The 21360-nt window shown below is 50.0% G+C and overlaps 1 protein-coding gene across 1 annotated transcript in view; it reads left to right on the forward strand.

Annotated features, from left to right (window-relative positions):
- Nucleotides 1-21360, forward strand: part of TYK2 (tyrosine kinase 2) — a 93298-nt gene that overhangs the window by 50682 nt on the left and 21256 nt on the right. Inside the window, exons 7-18 of the mRNA XM_048487458.1 lie at nucleotides 944-1138; nucleotides 2641-2798; nucleotides 4326-4443; nucleotides 7461-7526; nucleotides 7640-7677; nucleotides 9770-9878; nucleotides 10462-10638; nucleotides 12670-12814; nucleotides 14141-14259; nucleotides 17849-17984; nucleotides 18999-19150; nucleotides 21175-21325. Of these exons, the coding sequence (XP_048343415.1) occupies nucleotides 944-1138; nucleotides 2641-2798; nucleotides 4326-4443; nucleotides 7461-7526; nucleotides 7640-7677; nucleotides 9770-9878; nucleotides 10462-10638; nucleotides 12670-12814; nucleotides 14141-14259; nucleotides 17849-17984; nucleotides 18999-19150; nucleotides 21175-21325 (1564 nt within the window). The remainder of the gene's footprint in view (nucleotides 1-943; nucleotides 1139-2640; nucleotides 2799-4325; nucleotides 4444-7460; nucleotides 7527-7639; nucleotides 7678-9769; nucleotides 9879-10461; nucleotides 10639-12669; nucleotides 12815-14140; nucleotides 14260-17848; nucleotides 17985-18998; nucleotides 19151-21174; nucleotides 21326-21360) is intronic.

Consider the following 21360-nt stretch of genomic DNA (forward strand, 5'->3'; position numbering starts at 1 on the left):
CAGGGAAGCAACTGGCTGCCCAGAGCCCGCCTCAATTAATTGTGCAGGTACCGTATTTCCCCTAAAATAAGCCCGAATGCATCTTTTGGTGCAGAAATTAATATAAGACCCTGTCTTATTTTCGGGGAAACACGGTAATGCTGCTGGGCTCCCCCTTCCCCCATGGATCAGAACAGCTCCATGATATATTTCATCTCTCATTGAGAGGCAGAGACAGACATTGTTAAGCATTCTTTCTGGTGAAGATGGTAGAAAGTGCTGTGGTTTGCTTGAGGCTGTTTGCCATTGCCTACTCTTGTGTAGCAACCCAGGTCCTCCTTGCTGGTGTCTCATCCGAATATGAGCCAGGACTAATCCTGCTTGGCTTCCAGGACTTGCTGAGCTTTGGCTAGCCTGGGCCATCCAGGTCAAGGCATTCTGTCAACCAGCCATGAAATGTTTGGATTTTTTAAATCTATCTATCTGCCTGCCTGCCTGCCTGCCTGCCTGCCTGCCTGCCTGCCTGCCTGCCTGCCTGCCTGCCTGCCTGCCTGCCTGCCTGCCTGCCTGCCTGCCTGCCTGCCTGCCTGCCTGCCTGCCTGCCTGCCTGCCTGCCTGCCTGCCTGCCTGCCTGCCTGCCTGCCTGCCTGCCTGCCTCTCTCTCTCTCTCTCATTTATATACCGCCCTCCCCCAAAGGCGTATGTTGGAGCACCCAGATCTGTAACCTTCACTTGTGGCTTTGAAGGTTCTGAAAGCAAACAGAACGATGGGAGGCTCAACATTTTCCAGAGCGGTCCTGTGTTTCTTTTTCTGTAATCCTGAAGTTTTGTTTCCTACGTTCTGATGGGTGAGGATTGAGATCCAGGCTGACTATTGCCACAGTGTTGCTATAATGGGTAGAGCACTGGCTGATGGGAACACACCACCATTCGGATGTGAACTCTTTGTCTCTTTCTCTTGCAGAGAGTAGAAAGCCTTCTGCACAGGGGCTATTTGGGGAGGAAGACCAAGGCTAAGGACCACCGACCCAGCTGGACCTACCAGTCAGTGGAAAAATGTGAGCCCAAGTGGGTACGCTTCTGTGACTTCCAGGAGATCACGCACATTGTCGTCAAGGTCTGCAAAGTCAGCATCCACCGTCAAGACAATAAGTGCTTGGTAAGTAGGAGGCTTGTGCTAGAATTCCATTCTTAGAATCATAGAGTTGGAAGAGACCCCCAAGGGCCATCAAGCCCAACCCCCTGCACTGCAGGAACACGTAATCAAAGCACTGCGGACAAACGGCCATCCAGCCTCTCTTTAAAAACCTCCTTGGTAGTGCATTCCCCTGTCCAATAGCCCTTACTGTCAGGAAGTGTTTCCTGATGTTTAGATGGAATCTCTTTTATACATTGCAGAGAGAGAACAAGTCACTCTCTTGATGTGTGGTGATGGTGTTATATCTGTGACCCTGGAGGGGGGCAATGCCAGGAATAAGAACATCAGAAGAGCCCTGCTGGAGCAGACCCATCCGGGTCCATCTAGTCTGGCATCCTGCCTCACACAGTGGCCAATCAGTTTCCCTGGAGGTTCAACAACAGGGCACTACGGCCAAGGCCTTCCCCTGATAAGAACATCAGAAGAGCCCTGCTGGGTCAGGCCAGTGGTCCATCTAGTCCAGCAGGCCATCTCTCACACTGGTGGTCCCTGGCCCTGGGGGATGTGTGTTTGGCCTGCCTGCAGCCTGGTGGAACTCTCTGTCAGCTGACACCGGGGCTCTGCAGTACCTTACTTGCAGGAGCAGCAGTGGCGTAGGAGGCTAAGAGCTCGGGTATCTAATCTGGAGGAACCGGGTTTGATTCCCAGCTCTGCCGCCTGAGCTGTGGAGGCTTATTTGGGGAATTCAGATTAGCCTGTGCACTCCCACAAACTCCAGCTGGGTGACCTTGGGCTAGTCACAGCTTCTGAGCTCTCTCAGCCCCACCCACCTCACAGGGTGTTTGTTGTGAGGGGGGAAGGGCAAGGAGATTGTCAGCCCCTTTGAGTCTCCTGCAGGAGAGAAAGGGGGGATATAAATCCAAACTCTTCTTCTTCTTCTTCTTCTTCTTCTTCTTCTTCTTCTTCTTCTTCTTCTTCTTCTTCTTCTTCTTCTTCTTCTTCTTCTTCTTCTTCTTCTTCTTCTTCTTCTTCTTCTTCTTCTTCTTCTTCTTCTTCTTCTTCTTCTTCTTCTTCTTCTTCTTCACCAGTTCCGCAGGGCCTATCAGACAGACACATCCCACCAGGCCTTTGGCTGAGGCCACTCTTGCACCCCGATGCTGTCTGCCAGCCTCCCTATAACAAGTCAGCACTTGGGTATTCTGAGCTGCTCTTTTTTCGCAGCCTGGCCCATGCTTGGACCGTGTTGGGTCCATTCATACTGAGCTTGGCTGGATGGGCTGACATGACCATATTTATTCGCCATCTTGATTTGAGTGGTTTAGTGTGTTTTAACGGTGGGTGGGTTTTTATTTCCTGTATGAGTAAATGGTTTCAAAACATTGTGCGCTGCCCTGAGCCCGACCTTGGTTGGGGAGGGGGAATACAAATCTAATAAATAAATAAAGGCTCACAGGGATCTGCCCCTCCTGTGCTGCTGCTGAGGATTCTCCGTGACATTTGTGTGTGTGTGTGTGTGTGTCCAGGATCTGACTCTTCAGTCCCGCGAGGCTGCTCTCTCCTTGGTTTCCCTGGTCGACGGTTACTTCAGACTCACCGCGGATTCCAGTCACTACCTGTGCCACGAAGTCGCTCCGCCACGTCTGGTGATGAGCATCCTGAATGGGATCCACGGTCCCATGCAGTAAGTGTATCCTCCCTCTTTAACCCGCACGTAGAATCCAGACACGAAAGCCTGGAGTCGGTGAGGTCGCTTCCATGGACCTTTGACTCTGTTAAGAAGGAGGCGTTCGGTCCTGGACCAAAGATCAATGAGCAGACTCTAGATATGGAATCAGAAGTCTTTATTGGGTTGGCAACGGGCACTTCAGAAAGCCAGTTCTGGGGGATCTGACTTTTGTAGTTACATTTATCCCTTTCTGAGTCCTCCAATCTCCTGCCTCCCTCCTTCTCACAGAATGTGGGAACAACGAGGTGTGAAAGACTTTGTTTTCGAAAGTAAGTCTCCCAAGGCCACAGCCATTGTCTCCTGTCCCCGGCCCGTTCCTCCCTCCTCCCTTCCGGAGTCAACAACAGGGGTGCGCTAGTTATCTACATTGCTAAGTGCAGTGGAACATTGAAACGGAACCAAAGGCCCATTAACATATGACAGGTGTAGGAAGGTCAGAATTCGCACTCTTGCCCTCAGCCCAGATGTGCCCCTTGGTCTGATAGCGTGAGAGGGTGGATGCCGCTCCTGACAGGAGGCCAGATTGGGCTCAAGGGTGACATTTGGAGAGTTGTCCCGTGATGGTGGAGCTTGGATGACGGGGCTAATGGTAACATGATGCTGGGTTGTCTGTGAGGTGTGCTCAGGAGGACAGTGGTTGGGTGGGGCTGGAGCCTCTCCGGAGGAGCTCGCTTGAGTAATGTGGGTAAGAGGAGAGGCTGAAACCATCCTGGGTCATTGATCCTGATCAGGAGGGAGAGGGGATCTCAGACATCTCTGCAAAGGCCTTTGATTGATTGGTTGATTGATAGATTGATTGATTGATTGATTGATTGATTGATTGATTGATTGATTGATGCTGTGGAATAATCAGGTAGGTGAGCTGCTCCTGGTTAGAGAAGGACCAAGAAAAGCAAGCGTGGTGTAGTGGTTAAGAGCAAGTGCACTCTAATCTGGAGAACTGGGTTTGATTCACCACTTTTCCACCGGAGTGGCAGATGCTTATGTGGGAAACCAGGTGTGTTTCCGCACTCCTGCATTCCTGCTGGGTGACCTTGAGCTAGTCACAGTTCTTTGGAGCTCTCTTGGCCCCACCCACCTCACAGGGTGCTTGTTTGGGGGGGGGGAGAGGGAAAGGAGATTGTAAGCCCCTTTGGGTCTCCTACAGGAGAGAAAGGGGGGGGGTATAATTCCAAACTCTTCTTCTTCTTCAAAATCTTGCCATCTTTTGGGAGCTACCATTGAATATGAAACTAGGTATTTTGTCCTGACTCTGACCGGGAGCCAGGAGTGAATGCACGTGTGTTTAGAAATATGGGGTCCCGAGAGGTGGCAACCGGAAATGGATCACTTCCTCTTCCAGGCATCCTTTCCTCAGACTTGGTTGGTACATGATTTGGCAAGTGAGAGAGTAACTGTTGGTGGTCACATGTGCTGAACCTTTCTGGTAATGGAGGACCAGGGATATCCTTGGCTGATCTCTGAAATGTTTTCTGTGCCTAGGGAGGAGTTCATCTTAGCTAAACTGAAGCGGGAGGAGCCGGAAGACGGGTTGTACGCCCTTCGTTGGAGCGTCCTGGACTTCCACAGAATGATCTTGTCTGTGGTGAGGAGAGGCCAGGTAAGTCCCAGGAAAGCGGCAACCTGTGTAACATATGCGAATTCTGAGATTTTTGGAGGAATATGTTTTGTAAGAGCCAGCGTCGTGTAGCGCAGTGGTTCTCAACCTTCCTAATGCTGCGACCCTTTAATACAGTTCCTCATGTTGTGGTGACCCCCAACCCTAACATTGATCCATTTTACGGATGGGGAACACTGATGCAGAGAGTCTTAGGCAACCCCTGTGAAAAGGTCATTCGACCCCCAAAGGGGTCCCGACCCCCAGGTTGAGAACCACTGATGTAGCGGTTAAGCTATGTTTTGTGCCTGGGTTTCCCAGGTCCTAGTCTGATATCCTAACCTGCTACACTATTCTGGCTCTCTTAGAAAACATATCCCTCCAAAAATCTAGAATTCCCATCTGTTAACGACTTCTTAGCCATCGAACGCCGGAGAACCAGTCTTCTTATTTTAAAGTGCGTTTTGGTTTTAAAGAAGGCCACACTGACAGATAGCTGAAACGTTTATTCATTTTAAGTCTTGCTGTAAACTACGTGTAAGGTGACTGAAGTCTTACTTCTTTGAACTGCTGAAATAGGTTTTAAATGTGAGCAGGGGTGTATTTTCAGGATCTTTCAATCTTCGAAGGCATAAGTAATCTGTGTTAGCCACAATCAAGATTAATTGAGAGCCATCTTGCTGGACCAGAATAGAACAGCATTCTTTGAAATCAACAAGTAGGAAGGGACCTCAGTTTACCCTTGGTCCAGTCTGGTCCATTTTTTAAAGTTCTGATTGCTTCAAACTGGTGATGGGTTGGTTCTGGTGCTCTGTGGGAAAACAGGCCAGGCAGCCTAATGTCTGTCCCAGGCCAATTAACAGAACGGTCATCTGCCCAGGCTAGCCAAACAGTTTCCCTTTCCCCCAGGTCACTTCTTTGAGGTCAGAGCCTGACAAAGAGCTAGGTGTTGCCCGGCTCAGAGAAAAGAAACGGTTCCTTTAAACCAGGGGTCCCCAAACTTTTTAAACAGGGGACCAGTTCACTGTCCCTCAGACTGTTGGAGGGCCGGACTAAAAAAAACTATATGAACAAATTCCTATGCACAAATGATTGTAAAATGTTTGATTTCACCTTTCAGCCTTTCTGTCATGGTCTATTTTTAGAACAGTAACCAAAGTATGTCAAGTACAGGGGGGGCTCCAAATATTGTTGGGGAGGCTGTGGAATACCTTCCCCTGTGAAAAAAAAAGCAGAACTTTCCCAATGAAGCATTCCATCTAACCCAGGATTAGGTATCTTCCTGGGTTCTTTCCTCCCTAGCAGCCAGCGAGCGATTTGCCAGCCTGGCTGGAGTGCCAATGGGAGTTGAGGCGGAACAGAAAGCCTGAGAGCAACACATGGAGTAGCTGAGAGGGAAGGGCAGAGCAGGCGTTGCCACGTGTAAGGTTTCCAACTCTGGGTCAGAAAATTCATGGAGATTTGGGGGTGCCATCATGTAATTGCAATCCAACAGCCTTAGATGTCAGGGCCTGTTCACTATCCCCTCGAGCCCCCACTGCACATGAATGGAGCCATCACCACCATGCCTGGCGGGCCGGATAAATGCCTTCAGGGAGCCACATTTGGCCCCCGGGCCGTAGTTTGGGGACCCTTGCTTTAAACAGCAAGCAAAGCCTAAGGCCGTGGTGGCGAACCTTTGGCACTCCAGATGTTATGGACTACAATTCCCATCAGCCCCTTCCAGCATGGCCAATTGGCCATGCTGGAAGGGGCTGATGGGAATTGTAGTCCATAACATCTGGAGTGCCAAAGGTTCGCCACCACTGGCCTATGGCAATCGAAAGGAATACACAGACGTCAGGGGTCACATTCTCCTGGCCTTCCCGACACGAATATATGGCAAGGCCGTTGGCGGGGTTTTGATACCCAGCAGCCTTTGAGAATGTGAAGAAGCATGTTGACAGAGGTGACCTGGCAGGTGTTTTATATACATATACATAAAGCCTTTATTGGGCATAAAACCAATATAACAACCAGCATTATCCAGACAGATGTTCCATACATAAAACCACCGCAGGTATTATTCCAAAGTTCCTAAAAGGAACCTAGCTACAGAATTTAAAATCACAGAAGAAGAGTTGTTTAGTAGGAATGCAACCTTCCCAGCAACAAGAGTATTCCTTAAACTTAGCAGGAAGGAAAGTCAAAAGCCTGGTCCCAGCTTCCTTCAGCATTTAAAGGTGCAGTTAAGCATTATATGCTCCATGGATTGCAACTACCATAGTACAGTAAAGGCATTCCGGCTCTTCTTGCGAGTCAATTTTAAGAAACCTCCCTTGGAGTACAGAACAAGGGAAGGTGTTTTATATTTGGAGTTTCAAAAGGCTTTTGACAAGGTATCTCATCAAAAACCTCCTGAGGAAACTCAGCGGTCATGATGGACCCTCAATGGTCTCATCCAGGAGGGCTTTTCTGATGTTCTTATCAGGGAAAAGGCCTTCCCCGTATGCCCGCCCTCCAGAGAAACTGGTTAGCCATTGTGTGAGACAAAGCGCTACACTGGATGGACCACTGGTCTGATCTTAACAGGGCTCTTCTTATGTTCATAACAGGTCGCCACGGTTGTCGCGGTCAACCTCGCAACTTTGATGTTACTCAACATAATCAAATCCGTTCTTGGCTGCTTGCAATTTATTGTTCAACCACCTTCGCTCAACAAAATAGCAGAAGGGCTGAGATTCCTGTGTGCTTTTGAAAAACAAATTCAGCCTTACCCTCAGAACCTCTTAATGAAATAAATTCTGGCTCTGTTAGGACATCATGTTGAATCGTGTCTTTAGGAATTTTAGCTGTGGTTCAGCATGATGTCTGAACTGGCAAATCTAATTGTGGCTGCTATCCTTCCTCTGAAATAAGCAGCCCGTGGAGGGATGCCTGCCTGTCCTGTCGTGTGGGCTGGCCTAGCAGCTGTGCTGCTTTCGAAGCTGGTCAGCATCTATCACTCATTCTTGCTTGATTCTCCTGTTTGTTTGCTCCAGAGCTGCCGGATCCAGGATGCCACAAGCTACAGACAGTTCCGGATTCAGAGAAAAGGAAATTCTTTTGTTTTTTTTTTTTTTTTTTTATTGCTAGAAGGTTAAGGCAGAAGTTTTCCAGCCGCCCAGGAACTAAATGAACAGCTCTCAAAGGCTGCATCGCTACTTATCTGGAAACCGAGACCTTGGACAAGCGAGGGTTGTCTCCCAAAGAACCAGGATTACAAAGTAGGCCGTGATTAAAAAAAAACTATCCTGCTTTCGAATTGTGTATACAGGTCAAATTTCGGAAATTCTCCAGCTGCAGTGTGGTGGTTAAGAGCAGGTGCACTCTAATCTGGAGAACCAGGTTTGATTCCCTGCTCTGCCACTGGAGCTGTGGAGGCTCATCTGGGGAACTAGATTAGCTTGTGCACTAATTCTCTTACAGGAGAGAAAGTGGGGATATAAATCCAACTCTTCTTTTTCTTCCTGAGGAAGGAACATATGCAGAGACTATGGGCACAGTGCTACCTGCCAACAATTTCCTGGTTCCTTCCAAAATTGATTTTAGAAAGTATGTTGGGCCAGTGGGGGCTTTTGGCCAGAAAGACTTCTGATTGGCCACTTGAGGGTTTGACGGACTGGGCAGGTTTCTAAAAATATCTTGGTTTGGCAGCAGCTGTCACTACAACACAAGGATATCTACCGTATATACAGTGGAACCTCAGTTTTCATTGACTGCGGGTATCGTCCATTTCGGTTTTCGTCAATTTTTTCTGTGAACATTTTGTCTCGGTTTTCACTGCTTGCTCCTGGATTTCGGGCCTACCTTGTACTTTTGTCGTCAGTAGATCGCTACTAATTTCCTCAAAGTGAACCGTCCTATAGGTACCCGCTGCCTCGGCTGCCTAAATGGAATTTTGATTCACCATTTGCTTTCTTATCAGATTACCCACAAAACCCAGGCTCCCACTGTGTACATATTGCACGTTGATTACACGCGCCAGTCCCCCACCCCCCACCCCCACAAATCAGGGGGAGGGCCGGTAATTGGGGGGTTGTGCAGTTGCAGGCTCTGCACTAGACCTCCTCTCTCCAAATGGCTGCCCCACTTCCCTTGCCCCTGGGATGCTGGCAGCAACCCCTGCCCTCCTCACTTGCCAGGCGGGAGGCTCTGCCAACACACCACTGGCCGTCCCAGGAGTCAGCCACAACCCCGGCTCTGCCACCAACAGCCCCCTCGAGTCCTGGGCTGAGAGGCTGTGGGGCTGAAGCCTTGGCAGGGATACAGAGGGCTGCTTCTGAGCCTATGTGGAGGCCTGGGTCCAAGGTAGCACCAGCTGGGGGAGTGGCCACATCCTGGCCTGGCCCCTTTCCACAGGCTGCTCACGGCCAAGAAACAGGCATCCGAGCCAGCTAGAAGAAGAAGAAGAGGAGGAGGAGGAGTTTGGATTTATATCCCCCCTTTCTCTCCTGTAGGAGACTCAAAGGGAGCTGATTAATCTCATACCCTTCCCCTCACAAGCTTAAACACTCTGTGAGGTGGGAGGGCTGAGGGCGGTTTCTTCCCGAAGTTGCATCTAGCCTCATGTCGCCCAGTTGGCGCATGTGGGAGTGTACAGGCTAATCTGAATTCCCCAGATAAGCCTCCACAGCTCAGGCGGCAGAGCAGGGAATCAAACCCGGTTCCTCCAGATTAGATACACGAGCTCTTAACCTCCTACGCCACTGCTAGCTTGAAAAAGGGAAAGACGGCTGTGACTAAAATGCCCGGCCTTTATATGTGGCCAGCAGGAACCAGGGCTTGGGAGAGGGCACCGCAGGAGACATAGGAACTGGGCCATGGGGATGCTTGTGGTAAGAGGGTGCACCTATTGGAAGGGATGGGGCAGGAGGGATAAGCATGCTTGGAGGAGGGAGGAAGTGATAGAGCGCAAGAGCTAAAGGCAGCACACAGAGGGGAGGGATCTTTTCAAGTTGTCTCAAGATTCCCCACCTGGCTCTGAGGCTGGCGAAGGTGGCGGCAGGGTCAGGGACGGCTGGAGGGGCGCGTAAGGCTTGGGCCGGGGGAGGCAGAGGTGGAATACAACAGGAGTTTGCCGAATGAGGCGGAAGTCTTCACCCTGTGGTGGGGAACACCAATAGAGGGGGGCAGATGAATCCAAAGTGTTGGTGTCATGGCTGAGAAGGCCCTTTCTCGGATGGCTGCATGTCGTTAATACCCGGCACCTTAGGAGACATCGTTGCAATATCCCCGGGTGTTTGCTTGCAGATTGCCTGTCAGTGCCCTTCATGTTGACTGTGGGGATCTCTGTCTCTGTTCCTTCTGCAGAAATTTCGGACTTGCTGATCACACGGAAAGTGAAAGACAGTACCCGGCAGATTCTGAACTTGACCCAGCTCAGCTTCCACCAGATCCGAAAGAATGAGATCACCCAGGTCAGCTGTCTTATGTATCTTGGGAGCTGAAGGAGCCGCATTATGTAAGACTGATTCATGCTAGGAATGACGTCATGTTCTCCTTCTGTGTAAGGAACTGTGAGCCCCGATCTAACCTCAGTGGAGGAGCTCATAATCTGATTACTTTGGTTTGTATTCTTTGCCTCTTGGGAAATTAGAAACCCCATTTACTGTATTAATGCAAGCTGAAGTCCCCGACAGGCCGCGGAGGTGGGGCATTAAGAAACCATGGAAAAACCAGCCAGCTTGGATCGCACCTCAGAGTCCACGCGGCCCAGCTCTCTGCTACTCGCGACTCGGCCCACCAGGTGCCTTTCGTATTCACATGTACCTGCGAAAGCAAGGGCCCTCTGTGCCGCTGTTGCCCCGGACATCACTCCACTGGTCTGTTAAAGGCGTACGGTAATCTCAGCATCTTGGCAAACGGTTCATAGCAACATAATGAGACGCTGCAGAGTCTGTCCTCGACTCAGGCATAAACGATTCCTTTGAGCCTAACAGGGTCCACGTTTGGGATGGAGAAAGGCCTCTGCTAATCAAACGGCATCTTCCCCTCCCGCAGAGAGCCCACTTGGGGCAAGGGACCCGCACCAACATCTACGACGGCGTGTTGCGCGTGTGCGGCGGGATCGGCGGCGAGGATGAAACGGAGTACTTCTCCACCGAGCAGAACAACAACAGCCGTGAGATGCGGGTCGTGCTCAAGACGCTGGATCCCAGCCACACGGACATCACTCTGGTGAGCAAAAGCCGTGCGGAGTCCCCGAGCGGAACATCCCCTCTGCCTGCTTGCTGGTTACCTGGCTGGGTGGACAGGGGGGCCTCCTTATTCTGGGAGGTCTGGCCTAGGGCAGCCATCTCTTTTGGCTGGCTCCTTAAGCATCCCCAAATTCAGACTGGCAGCGGAGTTGGAGAATGGCAGGGAAAGCCTGGGGTTGGTCACTACCATCCCTATAGGAAAAGGGGCAAGTGGTTTCTCTCTGCAGGCAGCAGCTAGTTTCTGGATTGTCCCCTTTCTCCTGCAGGAGACCTGGGGCAAGCTTACAACCTCGGGTTCTTCCCCTCACAACAACAAACACCCTGTGAGGTAGGGCCGAGTAGAGCCCGGCAGCTGTGATCAGCCCAAGGTCACCCAGCTGGCGCAGGTGGGAGTTCACAAGCTATTCTTGAATTTCAGATAAGCCTCCACACCTCAGGCGTGAGTTGCAAACTCCAAACCCCGCCCTCCAGATTAGATATAATGCTCTTAACCTCCTAATGCCTACACTGTTGCCTTCAGGTGGAGGGCGTATACAAGCTTAATAAATAAATAAATAAATCTCAAAGGCACTAGGCATAGATGGCCAAAACCCAACAGCAAGGAGTGGGACATATCCCCCCCTTTCTCTCCTGTAGGAGACCTCAAAGGGGCCACACCTCTTCCCTTCCCCTCATAACAAACACCTCGGTGGTGTAAAATGAGAGAGCTCTGAAGAACTGTGACTAGGCCCAAGGCCCAGCCAGTGGAGTTGCGACAGGCTAACTTGGAATTCCCAGATAAGCCTCCACAGCTCAAGTGGCAGAGCGGGGAATCAAACCCGGTTCTCCAGAGGGCACCTGCTCTTAACCACTACACCACGCTACACCAAGCAAAACCTCTTGAGCTATACCATGGGCCATCTGTTCCAGCATAGAGGGCTTCTCTTGTTGTGTCCTGACCCTGGGATTCTCAGGTGGACTGCCTCTGGTTGTGGAGGTTCCCTTCAGCCACCATGGCTAGTAGCTGCTGATCAACCTCTCTCCCCCATGGATCTGTGTGATTTTCCTTTTAAAGGGATCTGTGCTTGTGGCCGTTGTTACGTTCACTGACCCTGAATTCCACAGTTCAGTGACTTATTGAGCAAAGCAGTATTTCCATTCATCTTTCTTGAACCTATTTTCCAACAAATTCACTGGGTACCCCTAAGTTCTAGTATTATGGGGGAGAGGGAGAGAGAGAGAGAGAGAGAGAGAGAGAAGGATTTTCTCTACCCAGCTTCTTTACCCTTTGCATAATTTTGTTGTCCTCTACCTTGTCTCAACAATGGCTAGCCACCCTGCAGACAAAAGAAAATATTGAAATGGGGCATCACCTCATGGGTCAGTAATGTCTCCCCTTCACTGTCTTTGTTCTACTCTGAGAAGTCTCAGACTCTCCAGCACAGGGACTCAAATTCATTTGTTACGAGGGTTTGCTATAACATAATTGTGACTTGGCTGGGCTCTGAAGCTGGGGGGGGGGGGCAGCGTTGAGGCTGCCTTGCTTGGCGAGCCCCCAGCAGGCTTCCAGCCTGTGGTTTCCAGCACTGGTGTGTGCGGTGCGGCTGCCCCTCAGCTCTGGAGAGGGCTCAGCGTAACCTATGGCACTGCATGCCCATGGACTGCCATCTCTACCAGCCCCGCTGCAACAACTACATGCAGACAGTGAGAGATAAATGTAAGTCCAAGCGAGTTGGCCTTGACCAACACCTGCTGGAGTGGAAAGAGAGCAGGAAACGCACAAGGCATAATATCCAACTAAAATCCCTTCCCCCCAAGCCCCAATGATGCAAGCGGCCCCAGCATCCCATAGGCATCCTGACAGGAAACAAAACAAACATTACAAACAGGTCTACTGAAGATTGACAGGCGTACAAGGGCGAACTTGTTCTGTGTGCTAAACTCCGGAGTGCCCCCTGCTGCCTGCAGCCAGCTGAGCCAACCAGCAGCTGCCCTGCCCGCATATTTCAGCTGCACGTTTTGTTCCCTGCAGGCTTTCTTTGAGACGGCAAGTTTGATGAGCCAGGTGTCCCACATCCATTTGGCCTTTGTGCACGGAGTTTATGCACGCAGGCTCGGAAAGCATTCGGCCCTTCCCACCCTCTTCCAGGCCCTCTCTGCCTGGCTTCTCGGGCTGGGTTTGGCCCTCTGGAGATACAGCGATCCGTCTTTCCAAGCTGCCTCATTCACGCTTGACACATTATTTCATTTTTTTTATTTATTTCTTTTTTCGATTTCTTATACCGCCCACCCCTGGAGGGCTCTGGGCAGTGTACAATCTCCATTTCTGTTTTTTTCTTTCTTTTGAATCCCCTTCCCACTGTGTTTTTGTTTCCTTTCCTTTCCTTCTTGCCTTGCTCATTTTCTTTTACTTCAATCTCGCCCTTTCTCCATCTTCCATCTTTGCACACCCCCAGAACAGAAAACCGCATCAAAAGGAAAGTCCTTCTCTGTTAGCGGTATCTCCTTTGCCTATTTAGATAGCCAGCTCAGGAATCATAATTCCCATCAGTCGCTTTCGTCAGCATGGCCACTGGCCATGCTGGTAGGGGCTGATGGGAATTGTAGTTCCTGAACATCTGAGAGCCTTGTTCCCACCCCTGGTCTACGGGGAATGTTTGCATGGCTAGGGAGCATCAGCCCCATGCCTGCCTGCCTCCCTTTCCCGGGACCGGAGCTGCCCCCACCTGCTGCCCCCCCCCGCGTTCACGGACCCACCGCCCAGCCTCCCAGCAGAGCTTCCTCCACTGAGTTTTCTCCCTCCCCGCCCATCAGGCAAGGGAGAGGCCTGGGGACGTCACGTGACTCCACGCCACAGTTTTCCTCTCTGTTGATGCCTGTGCAGAACTTTGTCTGCCTTTCCAGCCCATAATACTAGAAATGAGTCATAAAAGTTCCTCGGTACAATGATCAGGGAGTGTGGTCTCTACTGCTGTGATCAGCTTGTTGAAACTAGGATGGGATTTTTGCTGCGTTTAACGCATCGTGCTCATGTTGCGCTTTGCTTCAGTTCTGCTTTTTGGGGCTTCTAGTGTAGGTTCAACTCCAGTGTTCTCCAGATGTTCATGGAATACAAATGGGAATTGTAGTCCATGAACATCTGGAGAGCCGTAGGTTGCAGTGGGTCCTACGACCCCAATCCTGTTGCGCTGGCTACTGAATTTTCCATGTAGATTGTACTGACTGAATCCGCCTTGAGTCCAAATAAGAATGGTGGACTATAAATAATGTCAGCAAAAAGAAAAATGGGCATTGCTTGCTGAGATCATTCAACCTGGCAGTGGCAGAGTTCTGTGTGCTCACCTGCTTTCCGATACTCTTTGTGTACCTGGCCTTTTAACGCGGCCCCTTGTGGTTTTGCATCCCATCTGTTAACCTACAGATTTGGGGCAAGGATGCTTTGTCTCTCTTTGTCTTAAGATGCTCATCTTCTTTTTCTTCCCTTCCTCGCTTCCCTCAGATATAATGGTGGAAGAATTCATTGAACACGCCCCTTGATGCCCCTTCTTTGCGAAGCACAAAGGGCTTAATAACCGCGGCTGGAAGTTCACTCGTTGCCACACAGCTGGGCAAGCCTTATTTGGTGGTATCCTGGCTGATCTCTCCCTAGAAGCTAAAATGGCTAAATGGAGGATATCATACTTTGGTCACATTATGGCATGATTAAGATTCAGAGGATAGAGATGCAGTAGAACAGTTAGATTCTAGTCCAGTGGTGGCGAACCTATGGCACGGGTGCCAGAGGTGGCACTCTCAGAGCCCTCTCTGTGGGCACGCATGCACAGAGTTTGTCATGTGATAATAGTGTATGAGAATTATATTTCAGGGGAGATTATTAGCATTGGAAACCTAAGACAACCTAGTTTTGGGGAGCCACGTAGATAACCCTGTTAAAGCTATTAAACCCTACTACTTCGCATGGGAAGAACTAAAGAAACATGATCCTTTACCTAGAGTATTAGCTCGGCTGCTGGCAATGGGGCTCTGCTTTCTGAGTAAACCCGCCCTAGGGTCGTGATTCACTCTGTTCGAAGCGTGGCACAGTTGCTTACAAAGCAGTCATACCACCGCTTACCACCAAACACTCCTGAAAGTACCGCGGCGTTTTGAGCTTCAACTCTGCTCTTCGAAACTTAAAACCTCAGTATTCACAGATTAAAATGCCGCATGTTGGCACTTTGTGATAAATAAGTGGGTTTGGGGTTGCAGTTTGGGCACTCGGTCTCAAAAAGGTTCGCCATCACTGTTCTAGTCCAATAACTCCTTATTTAACTGACAACAGTGTCAGAATATAAGCTTTCAAGAGTCAAAGCTTCTGTTGTTATACAGGAATCGAGTAGAAATTGAGATCTCTATGACATTTTATCCTAGTCAGAAGGCAGGCTGTTGTAAATGATGCTTGTAAAGGAAGCAGTGGTATCCTTCTCATTGTAATCAGCTTGATTAGAAGAAGAGAACAGTTGGATTTATATCCCCCCTTCCTCTCCTGTAAAGACTCAAAGGGACTAACAAACTCCTTTCCCTTCCCCCCTCACGACAAACAAGGTCACCCAGCTGGTGTGTGTTGGAGTGTACAGGCTAATCTGAATTCCCCAGATAAGCCTCCGCAGCTGAGGTGGCAGAGCGGGGAATCAAACACAGTTCCTCCAGATTAGAGTACATGTGCTCTTAGCCACTACGCCACTGGTGCATGTTTGGATCTATACCCTGCCTTTCTTTCCTGTAAGGAGTCTTAAAGTGGCTTACAAATTCCCTCCCCTCCTCTCCCTACAACAGACAGCTTGTCAGGTAGGTGGGACTGAGAGAGTTTGGCAGAAACACCTGTGTCTAGCCCAACATAAAGAATGAGCCAGAGACAGTATGGATAGTACAAGAAAAATTACTCTGCCTGACTCAAACAATGAATCCAGTTCACCAGGTAAGAGTCTGCCGCTCATGTGGAGGAGTGGGGAATGAAGCCCTGGTTCTGTAGATTAGAGTCCACTGCTCTGAACCACTACACCACGCTGGCTCTTAGAGCTGAGGGGAAATATTGGGGGGTAGAAAATTAGCATTTGTAAAGCTGTTCACCCCTGACAAGAGACAAGAGTCACTGGAAAAGACTGTCGTGCTCGGCAAAGTTAAAGGCAGCAGGGGGAGAACAGGCCCAAGGTGGGATGGATCATGAGTGATGAGAAGTCAATGGCCTGGATTTTGCAGGACCCTGTTAGTTGTTGTTAAGGACAGGACATGTTGGAGGTCATCGAGTCATAGGGTTGCCATAAGTCTCAAACGACTTGATGGCACTTTTGCACGACGCTAGCAGCGCTATCAATACATAATTCGTAATTCAATAACACCCCCGGCATCAAGGGGATACCTTAACGTGAATGTACAATACATCAAACAGAAGTTTCCAAAAAAATCAGACAAACTCTTCTAATCAGTGTGACCCACACGTTCCAAAACCAAGTGTCCCCAAAGTATTAAGATGTCATTTAGAAGTGGCAGAATGAGAGCGAAAAATCTTTTCTTGGATTCTCAATGATGATATTAATTGACACTAGGAAAAGAAGGGTCACCATGCCCCACCAGCAGAAAGTATTTCGATGAAAGGAAATCATGGCCCACATGTCCTGCCACCTGAGTAAGGCTGCTTGGGATGATAGACGTTTTGGAGTGACATTGCCCGTTCATAGGGTCACCGGGAGGGTCCAAAACCCACTTGACAGCAGTCCACACACACACACACACCTAATAATAATAATATCGAATGATAAGAACTGGTAGCTGCTGTGTGGTTCCGGGCTGTATGGCCGTGTTCTAGCAGCATTCTCTCCTGGCGCAGCTGCATCTGTGGCTGGCATCTTCGCTAGATCTCTGATGCCAGCCACAGATGCATACTAACGTCAGGAGAGAATAACTGCTAGCAAACTACTAACCATACAGCCCGGAAACCACAAAGCACCCCAGTGATTCCGGCCATGAAAGCCTTCGACAATACAATAATAAGAACTATTGGTCCACTAAAACAGTCTGAGGGAGAAGCTGGTCTGAGTTTAGAAAAGATCTCCTGGGACTCCGCAACTGTCTTTTGGAGAAGATCTCAAATGTAAACATATCATTTCCTGTAGTTGCCGTGGCTTCTCCCAAACAATCCTGGGAACTAATTTGAAAGCCCTGAGGCCTTTATTGGAAAGTTTCGACTTGCCGCCTTTTCCTGGGCGTAGGAGTTGCAGTTTAAATTCAGGGATTGCATTGTGAACCAGCGCGATTGATGCTGGAAACACAAAAACACAAACTCAGGACCATCTTCAAGAAGCCCCACGGAATTGGAGATAAAAGCTTGAACTTGCGCTTCTCAGGAAAGGGGCCTTCTGGCTTCGTGGCGTGGAATTGAACTTGCCCCCTTTCCTACCCATTTGAAGCCTTGAAGTGTCCTAATTGTTGGTTGTGGGAGGTGCAGCCGCCCTTGTGGGGCAAGACTGCTTTTCCTGTTGGATACAAGATCTAGGACAGCCAACCAGTTGTGGATAATGTGTGGGGTTTACTCTGTGGGATGCTGGGATTGAAATGGAGGTGCTGAACCAGCAAGCTGTGTACTCCACGAGAAAACAGACACAAAATGGAACATTCGAATAGAAGAAGAGGAGGAGGAGGAGGAATTTGGATTTATATCCCCCCTTTCTCTCCTACAGGAGACTCAGGGACTTACAAACTCCTTTCCCTTCCCCACTCACAACAAACACCCTGTGAGGTAGGTGGGGCTGAGAGAGCTCCGAAAAGCTGTGACTAGCCCAAGATCACCCAGCTGGCGTGTGTGGGAGTTCACAAGCTATTCTGAATTCCCCAGATAAGCCTCCACAGCTCAAGCGGCAGAGCAGGGAATCAAACCCGGTTCCTCCAGATTAGAATGCACCTGCTCTTAACCACTACGCCACTGCTGCTCCTGCAGGAGTGTCTGCATGCTTTCTCTCTCCAATTCATGCACTTGAAAGGAGCTGTTTCTTTGGGTGGGGGGTGCCCTTCTGAATTGTCTCTGTCTGTGCAGGCATCAAACGCCACTGCTTGGATTTAATCTTGGGAATGGAGTCTACTTTGCAAAAGGGAGTCAGTTGTTTGTTACCACTCTGTCTGTGCAGGCATCAAAGATTCTGAGATTTTTCACATGCCACTTTTCTTGGTCATCATAGGAAGACAAAAACCTGGTGCACGGTAATGTCTGTGCCAAGAACATCCTGTTGGCCAGGAAAGGCTTGGAAGACGGTTTGATGCCTTTCATTAAACTCAGTGACCCTGGAGTCAGCTTCACCGTCCTCTCCCGAGAAGGTACACCCTCTCCTCTCCTCTCCTGAATACAGAGACTGACTCAGAAGCCTCATCATTGAGTGTGGGTGATGGTGGTGGAAGCGCTGTGTTGCAGTTGTTGCCAACTTTGTGCATCACTGTTCGTTGTTGTAGAGGAAAGATCTCTGGGCAAAAGAGCATGTTCCTGTAGTTCTTGTTCATTAAAAACCCTCTAGGATTGTAGCTCTTTGCTTGGGGGGTGGATGGAGCAGCCCTGGAAAGCGAGCTGTGAATAAATGAGGCCGTGGCTTGTGCAAACCGTGGCTTGGATTCAGAGGCGTACCGGGGGGAAATGACGCCCGGGGCAACACCTGCTCTGGGTGCTCCCCGTGCCCCACTTACCTTAGGAGCAACCTGGTGGGGCCGGGCCGAGGGGGAGCCTGCTGCAGCCCACCGGGGACCCCACGTGATCCAATGGGGGGTGCCCAGGGTCAATTGACCCACCCCCCATGTCCCTCTGGCAGATACGCCACTGCTTGGATTTAATCTTGGGAATGGAGTCTAATTTGCAAAAGGAAGTCAGTTGTTTGTTACCACTCTCAACGTTTTCACAGGGTTGTGAAATTGGCCATGCTGGCAGGGGCTGATGGGAATTGTAGTCCACAACATCTGGAGTGCCAAAGGTTCGCCACCATGGCAGTAGGGGAAGGGGAAACTGTGTTTAGCACCCTGAGCTCCCTGGCAGGATAAAAAACCAACAGGAATCAAACCCGGTTCTCCAGGTGAGAAAAGCACCTGAAGTGACAGAGCATCGTGAGCCAAGACGGGGCTTGGTTCAACCAACAGGTTCCTTTTGGTGCAAAATTAGAGCTCCCCCCTCCACCACCACTGCAAACAGAGTGTCCGTTTGGTTTTGCAAGGGAAACCTGCTTAGCCATTGCTGGACCTTGGGCAAAACCACCTGATACAGGTAGGTATGGTCTGCTGTTTGCTTGAGCATTGTTTATCCAGAAGATGTTAATCGTTGGTTCCTCCCCCCCCCCCCCCCTTGTCAAGAGAGAGTCGACAGGATTCCATGGATTGCCCCAGAGTGTGTCAAAGACATCCGGAACCTCAGCACGGCAGCCGACAAGTGGAGCTTTGGGACCACGCTGTTGGAGATATGCTTCGATGCCGATGTGCCCCTCAAGGAACGCACGCCTTCCGAGGTAGCCTTTGCTTGTGTTCTCATGTCGTGCACGCGTGCTGGGAAGATCACTGAAGTTTATAGCAGGGTACTAAAATCTGAACTAGCTTAATCACACTTTGGGATGTGTCGGCTGGATAGGGTGTAGGAAATGGCTGCATCCACACATTCTTTGTATTGTCGAAGGCTTTCATGGTGGGAATCATTAGGGTGTTGTGGGTTTTCCCTGTTGTATGGCCGTGTTTCAATATCATTTTCTCTTCTGACGCTTCGCCTGCCTCTGTGGCTGGCATCTTCTGGAGACAATGCTACTGGAACACGGCGATACAACCCGGAAAACCCACAACACCACACATTCTTTGTTGTGGGCCCCCTCCCTCATGGAATGGCCTGCTTGATGAGGTCAGGAACGCTCGTGCTGTCCTGGCTTTGCACAAGTTGTGCAGAACCGATACTGTCAGGTGGGTTGCCGTGTCGCTGTGCAGTGAGAGAGCAGCACTTTTCTAGCAGCGCCTTCAAGACCAACGAGATTTCCAGAGTCAAAGATTTCGGGAGTCCAAGTTCCCTTCATCAGATCTGTGCAAAACTCTGTACAAAGCTGAATTAATCAAGAGGGCTTTTCCACACACAAAAAGGTTCAGAAGGATTCTCTGGTAAAGGGATAGAAACTGGGGACTGTACTACTGCATATAGCAGTGATGGCGAACCTTTTTGAGACCGAGTGCCCAAATTGCAACCCAAACCCCACTTATTTATCGCAAAGTGCCAACCCGGCTATTTAACCTGAATGCTGAGGTTTTATTTTAGAAGAAATTGGTTGGCTCCCTCTTCCTCTGCCCCACCTGCTCGAGCAGGGGCCAGCCTGCTCTAGCCTCCAGCAAGTCCCGTGTGCACCGCTCTGTGCCTCTCTAGCATCTCTGCCTCCTCTGCCCCCCGGGCAGCAGCCACCTGGAGCACAAGCTACCAGGCCCACGCCAGCCGAAGTCCTCCCTCTCCTGCTTTCACCGCAGTTATGCGCACATAATGCTCCAGTGACCCAGGCCAGTCCTAGATGTGTGTGTGTTTTTTGGGGTGTGTGATTTTCTGCCTTCGCCCCACATGGCCCGAACTTTCTCTGTGTGCATCGCCCCACAGAGAGGGCTCCGAGTGCCACCTCTGGCACCCGTGCCATAGGTTCGCCATCACTGGCATATAGCTTGTGCTGTCAGTTAACCTACTGTGTAATTCCTGCACCGTGTGTTTAATTTTTTATTACAGATTTGTTTCAGCTGCGTTTCAGATCTCTGCTTGTTTTCAGGCCTCTGCAATCCAATCCCTGTTGCAGCGTTTATTGGATGTCCCATCCGACAGATTGTGTTGACTTTCACGGTGCAGTCCGCCTTGAGTCTCCGTGAGAAAGGAGGACTATAAATAATGGGAATGAATAAAACAATCGTGCAGAGTGAGCTGTATATTTTCCCTTAGGGACATGACACCAGGCTGTGATTTGGATCTGGCTGACCCATCTTTGGAGCAGCGTAACTGGGAGTTCCAAGTATCTGCAGCAACTTTGTGGCCAGAAGATCCTAATTATGCAGATTAGTACAGTGTCACAGCTGATACCTTAAACTTCAGCTGTGAGCTCCGTCAGCAACACACAGATAACATTTCCCTATTTGTCAGAATTGTTGACGGAATTTCTAAGGCAATGTTATGTCCAGTGCGTTGTGTTCTTGAAAATGCTCTTGAAATGCTGAACATGATTTGGTAGAAAGGCCTACATTTTCTGCCGTTTGCATCCTTTCTTCGCTCCAAGTTTAGGGACTGGGTAGATTTGGATTCATGGTCATGGGGTGGGGTGGGGTGGGGGAGGCATTAGAGACTGAAATAACGGAGAGAACGAAGGAATGGGATTCCTGGAGTGATTTGGGGATGTCTGGCCAACAAACCTTTTTTTCCAGTTCTAAGCATTTTACAATAGGGCGTCTGAGGATTCTCTGCTACTCGATGCTGTAGCTTACCACATGGCCCACTTCCATGCCTGACACCCTCTCCTTCTCCCTGCAGAAAGAACGTTTCTATGAGAAGAAACACCGCCTCCCGGAGCCGTCCTTCAAAGAGCTCGCCACTCTGATCAGCCAGTGCCTCACCTATCCCCCTGGGGAGCGGCCTTCCTTCCGAACCATCCTGCGAGACCTTACTCAGCTGCAACCAAACAGTAAGGGACCCCCGAGGGGACAAAAGAGTCCAGAA

The sequence above is a fragment of the Sphaerodactylus townsendi genome, linkage group LG03, assembly GCF_021028975.2.
Source record: "Sphaerodactylus townsendi isolate TG3544 linkage group LG03, MPM_Stown_v2.3, whole genome shotgun sequence".
Classification (NCBI taxonomy): Eukaryota; Metazoa; Chordata; class Lepidosauria; order Squamata; family Sphaerodactylidae; genus Sphaerodactylus; species Sphaerodactylus townsendi.